Source organism: Macaca nemestrina, chromosome 2 (assembly GCF_043159975.1).
Source record: "Macaca nemestrina isolate mMacNem1 chromosome 2, mMacNem.hap1, whole genome shotgun sequence".
In the NCBI taxonomy this organism is placed as follows: Eukaryota; Metazoa; Chordata; class Mammalia; order Primates; family Cercopithecidae; genus Macaca; species Macaca nemestrina.
Genome location: NC_092126.1, coordinates 120979826 through 120991935, shown reverse-complemented (window position 1 = coordinate 120991935; position 12110 = coordinate 120979826). Strand labels below are relative to the sequence as shown.

The window sequence follows — 12110 nt, the reverse complement described above, 5'->3', positions numbered from 1 at the left end:
GTTTTTAGCTTCTTTGAGATGTTCAAACTTCCTCCTTTAGCTCAGAGAAGTTTGATCATCTGAAGCCTTCTTCTCTCAACTTGTCGAAGTCATTCTCCATCCAGCTTTGTTCCATTGCTGGTGAGGAGCTGCATTCCTTTGAAGGGGGAGAGGCACTCCAAATTTTAGAATTTTCAGCTTTTCTGTTCTGTTTTTTCCCCATCTTCGTGGTTTTATCTACCTTTGGTCTTTGATGATGGTGACATACAGATGGGGTTTTGGTGTGGATGTCCTTTCTGTTTGTTAGTTTTCCTTCTAACGGTCAGGACCCTCAGCTGCAGGTCTGTTGGAGTTTGCTGGAGGTCCAATCCAGACCCTGTTTGCCTGGGTATCAGCAGCAGAGGCTTCAGAAGAGTGAATATTGTTGAACAGCAAATGCTGCTGCCTGATCGTTCCTCTGGAAGCTTCGTCTCAGAGGGGTACCTGGCCGTGTGAGGTGTCAGTCTGCCCCTACTGGGGGATGACTCCCAGTTAGGCTACGGGGGGCTCAGGGACCCACTTGAGGAGGCAGTCTGACCGTTATCAGATCTCAAACTCCATGCTGGGAGAACCACTACTCTCTTCAAAGCTGTCAGACAGGGACATTTAAATCTGCAGAAGTTTCTGCTGCCTTTTATTTGGCTATGCCCTGACCCCAGAGGTGGAGTCTACAGAGGCAGGCAGGCCTCCTTGAGCTGCAGTGGGCTCCACCCAGTTCAAGCTTCCTGGCCACTTTGTTTACCTACTCAAGCCTCAGCAATGGTGGGTGCCCCTCCCCCAGCCTCGCTGCCACCTTGCAGTTAGATCTCAGACTGCTGTGCTAGCAATGAGGGAGGCCCTGTGGGCGTGGGAACCTCTGAGCCAGGCGTATATAATCTCCTGGTGTGCCGTTTGCTAAGACCCTTGGAAAAGTGCAGTATTTGGATGGGAGTGACCCGATTTTCCAGGTGCTGTGTGTCATGGTTTCCCTTGGCTAGGAAAGGGAATTCCCTTACTCCTTGCACTTCCTGGGTGAGGCGATGCCTCGCCCTGCTTCAACTCTCGCTTGGTGGGCTGCACCCACTGTCCTGCACCCACTGATACGCTGCAGTGAGATGAACCCAGTAACTTGGTTGGAAATGCAGAAATCACCCATCTTCTGTGTCGCTCACGCTGGGAGCTGTAGCCTGGAACTCTTCCTATTTGGCCATCTTGGAACTGCTTCCGCTATTTTCTTTCCTTGTTTTGCTTAATTTATCTTGGAGACCTTTTCTTGTTATATATAGGGAGCTTCTTCATTTTTTTTCACACCTATATAATGTGTGACTAATGTGTGTATGTGTGTGTAAATTGCATGTGTTTGAAGGTGGGACTGCAGGGTAAACTGTGGAAGAGTAAATGCCAAGTTAAAATCAACAGTTGAATTACCCTCCGTACAGGTTATACCAATATATACTCTCACCAACCTTCATAACAAAATATCATCAAACTTTAGGTTTTTGCTACTCTACTAGGAGAATTTTCATTTCTCTTCTTGCAAGTAAAATTTTAAGCGTATTTTCATCTATTTCATATATTTAAGAGTGTTTTATATTTCTTTTCCTGTAAACTGCTTTAACTTACCTCTGCCTATTTTTCTGTTGAATTATTGACCTTTTTCTTACTGATTTCTTTTCCTGTGTATATAGATTAGGCTTTGTCTGTGATGTGAATATTTATTATTTGCTTTTTAACCTTGCTTATGATAGCTTTTGCCTGGCAGAAGCCTTTTATTTTTATGTAATTATTTTTATTCTTTTCCTTTATGGCTGTTGGGTTCTGAACTGTAGTTTAAAATGCCTTCCCCATGCCAAAATATTTTTTTCTAATACTCTTATAGTTTGTTATTTGTTCATATTTTATTTAGGATATTTGAGATTATGTTCAGGAAGGATCTTGGTCTTAGTTTTCTTGTAATGTCTTTGTCAGATTTTGGTATCAGGGTTATGTTGGCCTTATAAAACAAATTGGGAAGTTTTATTTTCTCTATTTTCTGAAAGAGTTTTTTATAAATTGGTATTATTTCTTTCTTATTTTAGAGAAACATTCACTCGTGAAACCATTTAGCCTGACGTTTTGTTTGCAGGAAAGGTTTTGAAAACAGACTCTCTTTATATATATTTCTCAAGTACTAATTTATTTCTTCTTCATATTCCATGAGGACCACAGGTTAGCTGAGTCTCTGCTTCCAGTTGCAGTCCTGTTCTGCTCCTGAGTTTTCTAAGTTCCAGGACACAGGCTGTGCCCTGAGCTAATGTGGGCCAATCTCGTGTTATAGAGAAAGAGCAAGGGCTGAGCTAAACCGTGTACCTAAGTTTAGATCTACTCAGCTGTGAGTGAAATACTTCATATCCACCCACATTACATTGGCTGAAGCAAGTCCTGTGCCAATTCCCCCTCTAGAGGAAGGAAAAGATAATTTCTTTAATAGACATAGGCGCTATTCAGATTTTGTGTTTAATTTTGGTAGATTGTATTTTTTAAGGAATTTGTCCATTTCTTCTAAGTCATTGATTTTGTCGCCATAAAGTTGCTAATAACATTCATTATCTTTTAAATGTCTGTAGATTCTGTAGTGCTAACTCCTTTTTAATTCTCAATATTGATTATTTTAATTTTCTCTCCTTTTTGTTAATCAGTCTGGTTAGGAATTTAGTTGTTTATTGTTGGTCAGAGAGCTCATGTATCACTGTCTTGTCAGAGTCATTTACTGGTTCTTTGCTGCTTCTGTTTGTGGAGATCATGGTTCCCTGTTTGCTGTTGTTTTTGCTGGTTGTACATCAGTGTCTTTGCATTGAAGTATTATTTATTCCAGTGTTTCTTCTCTGGCTTGTTTTGGTTTATATTGGATATATTTGCTTAGAGTTTCTGTACTGTTAGGTCACTGCTTCCTTTTCAGCTCCAAGTGGCACCTTAAGCCCAGGTTTGGCTTGGCTCTAGTACCTGATGGGAGCGCTGCCCTTACTGAATGGGGACAGTACCACAGGTTATATTCTGGCAATGTGGGAAGCTGGCTAGGAGTTTGTGCCCAGGGGACCTGTGGGACAAACCTCCTACAGAGTGGTGCTGCAGAATAGCCACTCTGATTTGGCATCTCCTGTGGCTTACAGAGTAACGTTTCCAGGGCTGGGGATGGTAGTCCTACCTCCTCCCTTTGTCTCTGCTTGTCCTCAGGAATTATTTATCCTTTCAGGCACTGGGGATGCTTCCTGTGGGTTAAGGCAGGACAGATCTCCTGCTAGGGAATCCAGGGTGGTGGGGTAGCTGGTTGTCCACTTTGACCTTGTTCTTATCAGGGTAGAAACAGTGAGTTGGGGGGAAATTTTCTGCCCTCTTGGTACCTGACAGAATAGAGGGAGGGGCATTGCAGATGTGGAAGTCTGATTCTCTTACTGTCTGCTCATCTGCTTAGAGTTTTTTCACTTTTGTGTGGTCCAGCTACTCAGGAGACTACTCAGGAGGCTGTAGTCCCAGTTACTTGGGAGGATGAGGCAGGAGAATCTCTTGAATCTAGAAGGTGGAGGTTGCAATGAGCCAAGATCGCATCACTGCACTCCAGCTTGGGCGACGGAGCAAGACTCTGTCTAAATAAATAAATAAAGAGTATGTTCTTTCTACTTTTTAGATGTTGAAACTTCATTTATTTAAAAAATACTTACTGAGTGCCTGTTATATTATGTTCTGACAAATTCTAGGGAATATGTGATGAAAAGCAAAAACATGATGGTGATAACCAATGGAAGGTTAAAACAAAGTCCTTAACTAAGCAAAACAGAAAGTGTGCTAGTTTATGGTCCTCCAATTTAAAAAAATTTACCATATTAAGTTATTACTTTTACAAAGTTAAAACATGACTCATATAAATATAAAATAGGGAGCCAGGCATGGTGATTCATACCTGTAATCCCAGCACTTTGGGAGGCCAAGGCAGGGGTCACTCAGCAGAGATAAAACATTGTTACATTTTGGGATTTTGGCACAGATATTTTCCCCATTCATGCTATGTGTGTGTGTTTACAACTATATATTATATATTTCTGCAAATAGTATAATGAATTTGAATTTCTGAAATAATACCTTTTTTATTTATTTTTTTCCTAAATAGAGACAAGGCCTCTTGTCTCTCTCTCAGTCACGCTGGAGTGCAGTTTGCAGTCTTAGCTCACTGTAACCTCAAATTCCTGGGCTCAAGCAATCCTCCCACCCCAGCCTCCCAAAGTGCTGGGATTACAGGCATGAACCATTGTGTCTGGCCCTTCATTCTTCTTTTTTACTCTTATAATTTTCCTGGCTATTTTTACATGCTTATTTTTGCAGGTGAACTTTAGGTTCATTTTCTTAGTATCTCTCTCCTTCCAAATCTAATTGATGTTTTGATTGTACTGATAGAAATGTATTAAATAAACTGAAGAAATGTGATCCTTATACCATCAAGGCTTCATCTATGGAATCTATGTGTGTGGAAGTCAAATGAATGACTCATTTTGTTTATATTTTTGCCATTAGGAATATATTCCTACTGTCTCCATTCTGTGCAATCCAGGAATGAGAGCTCGTCATTGGAAACAGATGTCAGAAATTGTAGGCTATGACTTGACTCCAGACTCTGGAACTACACTGAGAAAAGTTTTAAAATTAAACCTTACCCCATACTTGGAACAATTTGAAGTGATAAGTGCAGGTGCAAGCAAGGTAAACATAAAGATCAACTGAAATACTTTATGTGATGACTTTGTTAATCAAGTAATCATAGTTTTTGTTGGGGTTGAATGTGTACAGTACTGGATAGCAACGGGAGGTGGTGGGGGAGAGTAATAGAATACCACTCTCTGGCCGGGCATGGTAGCTCACGCCTGTAATCCCAGCACTTTGGGAGGCCGAGGTGGGCAGATCACCTGAGGTCAGGAGTTCAAAACGAGCCTGGCCAACACAGCAAAACCCTGTCTCTAATAAAAATACAGAAATTAGCTGGGCATGGTGGTGGGTGCCTGTAATCCCAGCTACTCAGGAGGCTGAGGCGGGAGAATTATTTGAACCTGGGAGGTGGAGGTTGCAGTGAGTTGAGATTATGCCACTGCACTCCAGCCTGGGCGACAAGAGCAAAACTCTGTCTCAAAAACAAAACACTCTTTCCCCCCCAACAAAGTGTGTGCTTACTTGTCCTGAATCCAGATGAGAAATGACTCCTTTGACCTCCTCTTAATTCTGCCACATTCTGATGCTGTTGGATGATGTGCTAGTGTTGGTACATAATTTTTTCATTAAGAGTACTGTTGTATGTGTGGCATGTGATATGTGTGTGTTCTAGCAGGGTAAGTATGGCCTTAAAGAATGGGTTCTTGAAGTACACAGAAAACATCTTCAGACTATGGACTGCCTGTAGAAAGGCCACTTCAGAGAAAGTCCTACAGGTATTTTATTCTCTTGTCCTTTTTTAATATTGACAGCAGTAGTTTTCATAGCAAGTGAATTTTTTAAAACTATGTAATTGTTCTTCTTAGGAATTTTTAAATTGTTGAAAAACCTTCTAACTTAAAAAGTTATACTGTAGTCACAGATTATCTTAAGGAAATGATAATGTAATACATCAAATGCTTACTGAATTCACTAGGGAAAGTCAATATAGTAAATAAGATCCTTTCTTCACCCTCCCATTCTTTCTTCATTCCTTCCTTTTAGGAATTTTCATTAGAGAAAGCCATGAATACAATGATAGGAACTTGGGATGATATTGCTTTTCATATAAGTCTATATCGTGACACTGGAGTTTGTATTCTTTCTTCAGTGGATGAGATTCAGGCCATCCTTGATGATCAAATTATAAAAACTCAGACAATGAGAGGCTCACCTTTCATCAAACCATTTGAACATGAGATCAAGGTGTGTTAAATATAATAATCAGCTCTTGGTCATTTATACAGATTGCAATCCTGTTACATATATGCTCTCATGGTAATAAGTAGCCGATTGAATGGCTTTTTAAGTGTTTATTCAAATCATAGACCTATAATCTTGATATTTTATTTCATAAAATACAAAATGATATTCAAAATTTAATATAGAAATATATACATCTGAGACATAAATGATTTTTAAAAGAAAAATGTCTTATTAAAATCTTCTCCAATGGCAGTGATAGACGCGAGAGGAAAACAGGTGGTATTACTTATTCTAACTTAAGAAAACCTAAACCTTGTTTTATGCTGCATTCTTGAAACTTGTAGTAACCATGCTTTAATTATAGTTGTAAACAGCTAGCATGAGGATCTTTTAGAGTATTTAATGAATTATTGTTCCCTTGAGAAAAACGAATGGTATTTGAGGCTCCAAGATTATTTCATATCTTATTGGATATGAAAACTGTTCTAACTGGGGCCTATGTAAATTGGGGAAAGACAACTGGATTTTTTACCCTGATATCAATTGATTTCAAACTATGTTTCAGATGCTGCTTTAGGAACTTTACACTTATTAACCCACTTGATCCCTGCAGCAGGCCTTCAAAGTAGGCACTATTATTATCTGTATTCATAGACAAGGAAACCAACATATAGGATAGGTAATTTTCCTAAGTTCATCTAGCTAATAAGTGACAGAGCTGGGGTTCAAACTGAGGCAATTTGGTTTTAATATGAGCATAAATCGTGTTTTATAGAAGATTTTGGCTGTCATTATTTGGAGAAAGCAGAGTAATGTTCTTCCAAGAGAACATAAGGCTGGACATTATCCCAAGAAGCAGGCTAACCTAGCCTTTCCTGATAAGATATTACTTTTTTGTAGAAATTTACTTGTCTAACAAGAAGAATTTAGAAGACAAATTTAAAAGCTGTCTTAGAGATTTTTTAAAAATCAAAGATATGGACTTAATCTCTTGACACTTAGACCTTAGGCATATATTTAAGAACCAAAGAGAGATATTATATTAATGGTCTTTGGCTAATGAAATATCTTGTCATTTCTAGGGGATCTATGAGAATAAGGAGACTTATTTCATTTTATTTTTCATTTCAGTTCACTTTTCTCCAAATTGTATTGATATAGAGCAGGATTTCTCAATCTGTCACTGTTGATATTTTGGGCTCTATAATTCTCTGTGATGGGAGGCTGTCTTGTACATTATAGGTTGTGTAACTGCATCTCTGGCCTCTACCCATTAGACATTAGTAGCATCTTCCCCCATCAGTTGTGACAACCAAAAATGTCTACAGACATTGTCAAATGTTCCCTGGGGTGGGAGGCAAAATTGCCCGTGGTTGATAACCACTGCTGTAGAGCAGGATATATTCTTGGATGGTTTTGGGACTCCAGATGGCTCATCTAGAGATTAGGAAACTGATAAAAATAACGTTACAGGCAACCTACAGAATGGGGGAAAATTTTTGCAATCTACTCATCTGACAAAGGGCTAATATCCAGAACCTACAAAGAACTCAAACAAATTTACAAGAAAAAAACAAACAACCCCATCGAAAAGTGGGCAAAGGATATGAACAGACAGTTCTCAAAAGAAGACATTCATACAGCCAACAGACACATGAAAAAATGCTCATCATCACTGGCCATCAGAGAAATGCAAATCAAAACCACAATGAGATACCATCTCACACCAGTTAGAATGGCAATCATTAAGAAGTCAGGAAACAACAGGTGCTGGAGAGGATGTGGAGAAATAGGAACACTTTTACACTGTTGGTGGGACTGTAAACTAGTTCAACCATTATGGAAAACAGTATGGCGATTCCTAAAGGATCTAGAACTAGAAGTACCATATGACCCAGCCATCCCATTACTGGGTATATACCCAAAGGATTATAAATCATGCTGCTATAAAGACACATGCACACGTATGTTTATTGCAGCACTATTCACAATAGCAAAGACTTGGAATCAACCCAAATGTCCATCAGTGACAGACTGGATTAAGAAAATGTGGCACATATACACCATGGAATACTATGCAGCCATAAAAAAGGATGAGTTTGTGTCCTTTGTAGGGACATGGATGCAGCTGGAAACCATCATTCTCAGCAAACTATCGCAAGAACAGAAAACCAAACACCGCATGTTCTCACTCATAGGTGGGAACTGAACAATGAGATCACTTGGACTCGGGAAGGGGAACATCACACACCGGGGCCTATCACGGGGAGGGATTGCATTGGGAGTTATACCTGATATAAATGACGAGTTGATGGGTGCTGACGAGTTGATGGGTGCAGCACGCCAACATGGCACAGGTATACATATGTAACAAACCTGCACGTTGTGCACATGTACCCTAGAACTTAAAGTATAATAAAAAATAAAAATAAAAATAACATTACAGTCATTTCCAATTGTGAGTTCCAGTGATTTAGGAAAACCTCAGACCTCTTAGAATTTTTTTTAAGCCTTTGTGAGACATACATAAGTAACCTTAAGCTGTAAGATGTTTGCACTTATTTAAAAATAATAGTAAATTTAAAATGTATTTTCCTTGCTATAATTTATAACCTTTCTTTAATAACTAGAATTTAGTGCAGTATACTTTTCATTAAGGCCTGGGAGGACCGCTTGATTCGAATACAAGAAACAATTGATGAATGGTTAAAAGTGCAAGCTCAATGGCTGTACTTAGAGCCCATCTTTTGTTCTGAGGATATTATGCAACAGATGCCAGAAGAAGGGCGTCAATTTCAGACAGTAGACAGACATTGGAGGGATATCATGAAGTTTTGTGCAAAAGATCCAAAGGTGAAGTGTTTGTTTTCTCTCTCACAGTAGGTGAACCTTTGTTTTTGGAAATTAAGTAAAACATGTGACTTTTTTCTGATTATAAAAATTAAACTTGCTCATTGTATAGAAACTGGAAAGTTCAGAAAAATATGAGAAAGCATAAAAGTATTAAAATAAGTTTACTTTTCAATTAATAAGATACACTGCTTGTTACTCTTTAGTATACCTAGTGGAGTTGCTTCAAATGTACATCTGATTCACACACCTTCTACTATAAACACGCACTGCTCTCCTCCTCATAAAATAAATAGATAAATCAAATCAAATGGGGAGAGGAGAGAGTGAGAACAAGAGAGAGGGAGACAGAATGAATAGTGTAGGTGACTCAACTGACATTCTACTAGTGACTCTGTATACTCAGAGTGATGGGGAAGAATCTGCTGTTCTCTCCATTGGTTTCAATTCCTATGTCTTTCCCAGTAAATGTTGAAAAACAGACTATATATATTTCATACACACAGTGCACATAGTTCATAGATATGCATCCACTTTTTCATCTGGCATTCAATTTAAGAAATAACAATTTATTCCCATGCTGAATGAAAAACTAGCTGTGCTGGACTTACTGCGAGTCAGTAGCGCACTGAAATTCATGAGTGTTAAGGATTTTGCTTTACCTGTTGACTTTAGAATCTTTGTGAAACATGATTTCTTGTAGATCAGAGGTCAGCAATTTTTTTCTGCTAAGGGCCAAGTAGTAAATATTTTAGGCTGTGCAGGACAGGTATTTTTTGCAGCTACTCAATTCTGTTGCTGTTGCAGCGAGAAAGCAGCCAGAGATAATATGAAAATGAATGACTGTTTCTGTGCTACAATAAAATTTTATGGACACTGACATTTTCATATGTCACAAAATATTCTTCTCTTGATTTTCTTAACTTCCAAAAGTGTAAAAATAATTTTTAGCTTACAACCCATACAAAAACTGACAGCAGGCTGGATTTGGTCTGCAGGATATAGTTTGCCAACTCCTTGCTGTAGATTGTTACATTTATGGTTGACAGTAGTAAAAGTAAGAATTAAATCGAGCACCAGCCAAACAGACTTTTCTACATCATTCAAAATAATATAGGAGAAATGACAATATGCAGGACAATCACAACTTGTCATTTTAACTAGTGTCCTTGGATAAATATTTATAACTCATTGAATTTTAATAGTTTTTACATTGCAAAAAATTTCACTGCAAATTTTATAAACCTTTGACTTTTTTGGTAAACCTTTTAACATTAAAAGATTTTAATGTATAGTATAGATTGATATTTAAGTCTTATATCTGGCATAAAAGTGCTGACTTGAATGAGTGTGTCTCGTTTAGGTTCTTGCTGCCACTTCTTTAACAGGTTTATTGGAAAAACTGCAGAACTGCAATGAACTTTTGGAGAAAATTATGAAAGGTCTTAATGCATATCTTGAAAAGAAACGTCTTTTCTTCCCTCGGTATGATAGACAATCAATTGTGCTGTAATTAAAAGCATTTTCTTATGTGTGATGAATTATAACTAAAACTTTTGTATTTGCATGTTTTTCCCTAGGTTTTTCTTCTTATCTAACGATGAAATGTTAGAGATTTTATCAGAGACTAAAGATCCTCTTAGAGTTCAGCCACATTTAAAAAAATGCTTTGAGGGCATTGCTAAATTGGAGTTCCTTCCCAATTTGGACATTAAAGCCATGTATAGCTCTGAGAGCGAGCGAGTGGAGCTGATTGCACTCATTTCCACGTCTGCAGCGCGGGGTGCTGTGGAAAAGTGGCTCATTCAAGTGGAAGACCTAATGCTCCGGAGTATTCATGATGTGATCGCTGCAGCCAGGCTGGTGTGTTTTCTAGGATTTGATGTATACCCTATATTCTGCAAATGCTTTGTTTAAGAGGTTTTGAAAACCAGTAAATTAACACTTAAAGCTCTTACTATTTTAAATCATTTATTTTCTTTACTTCTTTGTTTCTAACATTATTATTAATATAACGATATTGCTATGAATTGATAATAGTATATGATTGTTATAAAAGAGGAAAGGTATTATGAGAGAGAAAAATAAGAGGTATATAATTTAGAATGGGGGAAGGTCCAGTGATAGGCTATTAGAGGAGGTGATGTTGAAACTGAGATAAAAAGGATAGGTAGGAATTAGCCAGGTAAAGAGCAAGTGAGAGAGCATCTAGGTATCCTATGTAAAGGCCCTGGGATCAGAGAGAACTGGGGATTTGGGAGATCCTGAAAGAAGACAAATATGTCTGGATAGAGTAAGCAGAGTGGAGAGTAAAGTGACATGAGGTTGGAAAGGAAGGCAGTTAGGAGTTTGCATTTTATTTTAAATGCAATGGAACACCATCTAAATATTTTAATCAGGGAAGAGACATAGTCTGATTTATATTTTTATACCACTATGGCTATGGTATAAAGAATAGATTAGTGGAGGTGTGAAAACAGGAAGGCAAATTAGGAGACTCAGATTAGTTCAGATGAAAGATGATGTGGGCTGGTTTGCCAGAGATTCAGGTTCAAAAAATAAAAACCAAAAATAAAGGAAAAAAGATGTGGTCTGTTTCTAGGCAAATGGCAGAAGATATGGAGCAAAGTAGAATATTATAAATAAATTTTGTAGTTAATTTCAACAGGTCTTAATGATGAACTGGTTGTAAAATACAAGTGTAAGCAGGGGGAGGTCTCAAAAATCACTTTTAGGCTTCTGATTTGAACATATGGGTGGCATTTACTCTGGGTGATTCCTGGAGGAGAAGCAGGTTTGTGGAGGCTTAGGGGAAGATCAAGAGCTCAATTTTAGATATATTAAAATTGAAATGCTATGAGCTAGGCTAGTGGATATGTTTCATAGGCAAACAATCCTGCACATTAGCACATGCAGATCTGCAGGACAGTTCTCTTCAGATATGAGTGGTAAATGCATGACCTAGTTCACGTACTGCATTTTACACTTAAACAACTACTTAAGAACTCAAATAAGATGAACAAACATTAAAGGGGGCTATGTAATAAATTTGAAAGAAAGATAACACTTGGCACTACATGTATCTCACTTATGTTAATTCAGTTAACCTAATCTTGAAGGATAAACACATGTATTTCTGCCTTTAGGACCACAAAAGAGCAGTTGTAAAGTAGTAGAATAGTTTTAAAAGGCATCGAAGCTTTATATTCAGCAACTCACTATATGTGAGTGACTGTTCTTTTTCTTTCACCGAGAGTCCTATGAAGCTCATCTTCTTGTGGTGGCTATTCTGTTCAGCTTCAGTGTTCCTACAGATAAATCTTGACTTTTTCTCTCCTTTTACT

At 38.1% G+C, this 12110-nt stretch overlaps 1 protein-coding gene across 7 annotated transcripts in view; it reads left to right on the top strand.

Annotated features, from left to right (window-relative positions):
• The window catches only part of LOC105482662 (dynein axonemal heavy chain 12), a 234841-nt gene that overhangs the window by 72428 nt on the left and 150303 nt on the right, over positions 1–12110 (top strand). For all 7 annotated transcript variants that reach the window (XR_011620106.1, XM_011742885.3, XM_011742883.3 and 4 more), the window contains 5 exons: positions 4543–4728; positions 5716–5916; positions 8575–8769; positions 10130–10251; positions 10347–10629. Coding sequence is in view for 6 of the 7 variants with exons in the window: in XM_011742885.3 (XP_011741187.2) it covers positions 4543–4728; positions 5716–5916; positions 8575–8769; positions 10130–10251; positions 10347–10629 (987 nt within the window). In the remaining variant the exon portion in view is untranslated. The remainder of the gene's footprint in view (positions 1–4542; positions 4729–5715; positions 5917–8574; positions 8770–10129; positions 10252–10346; positions 10630–12110) is intronic.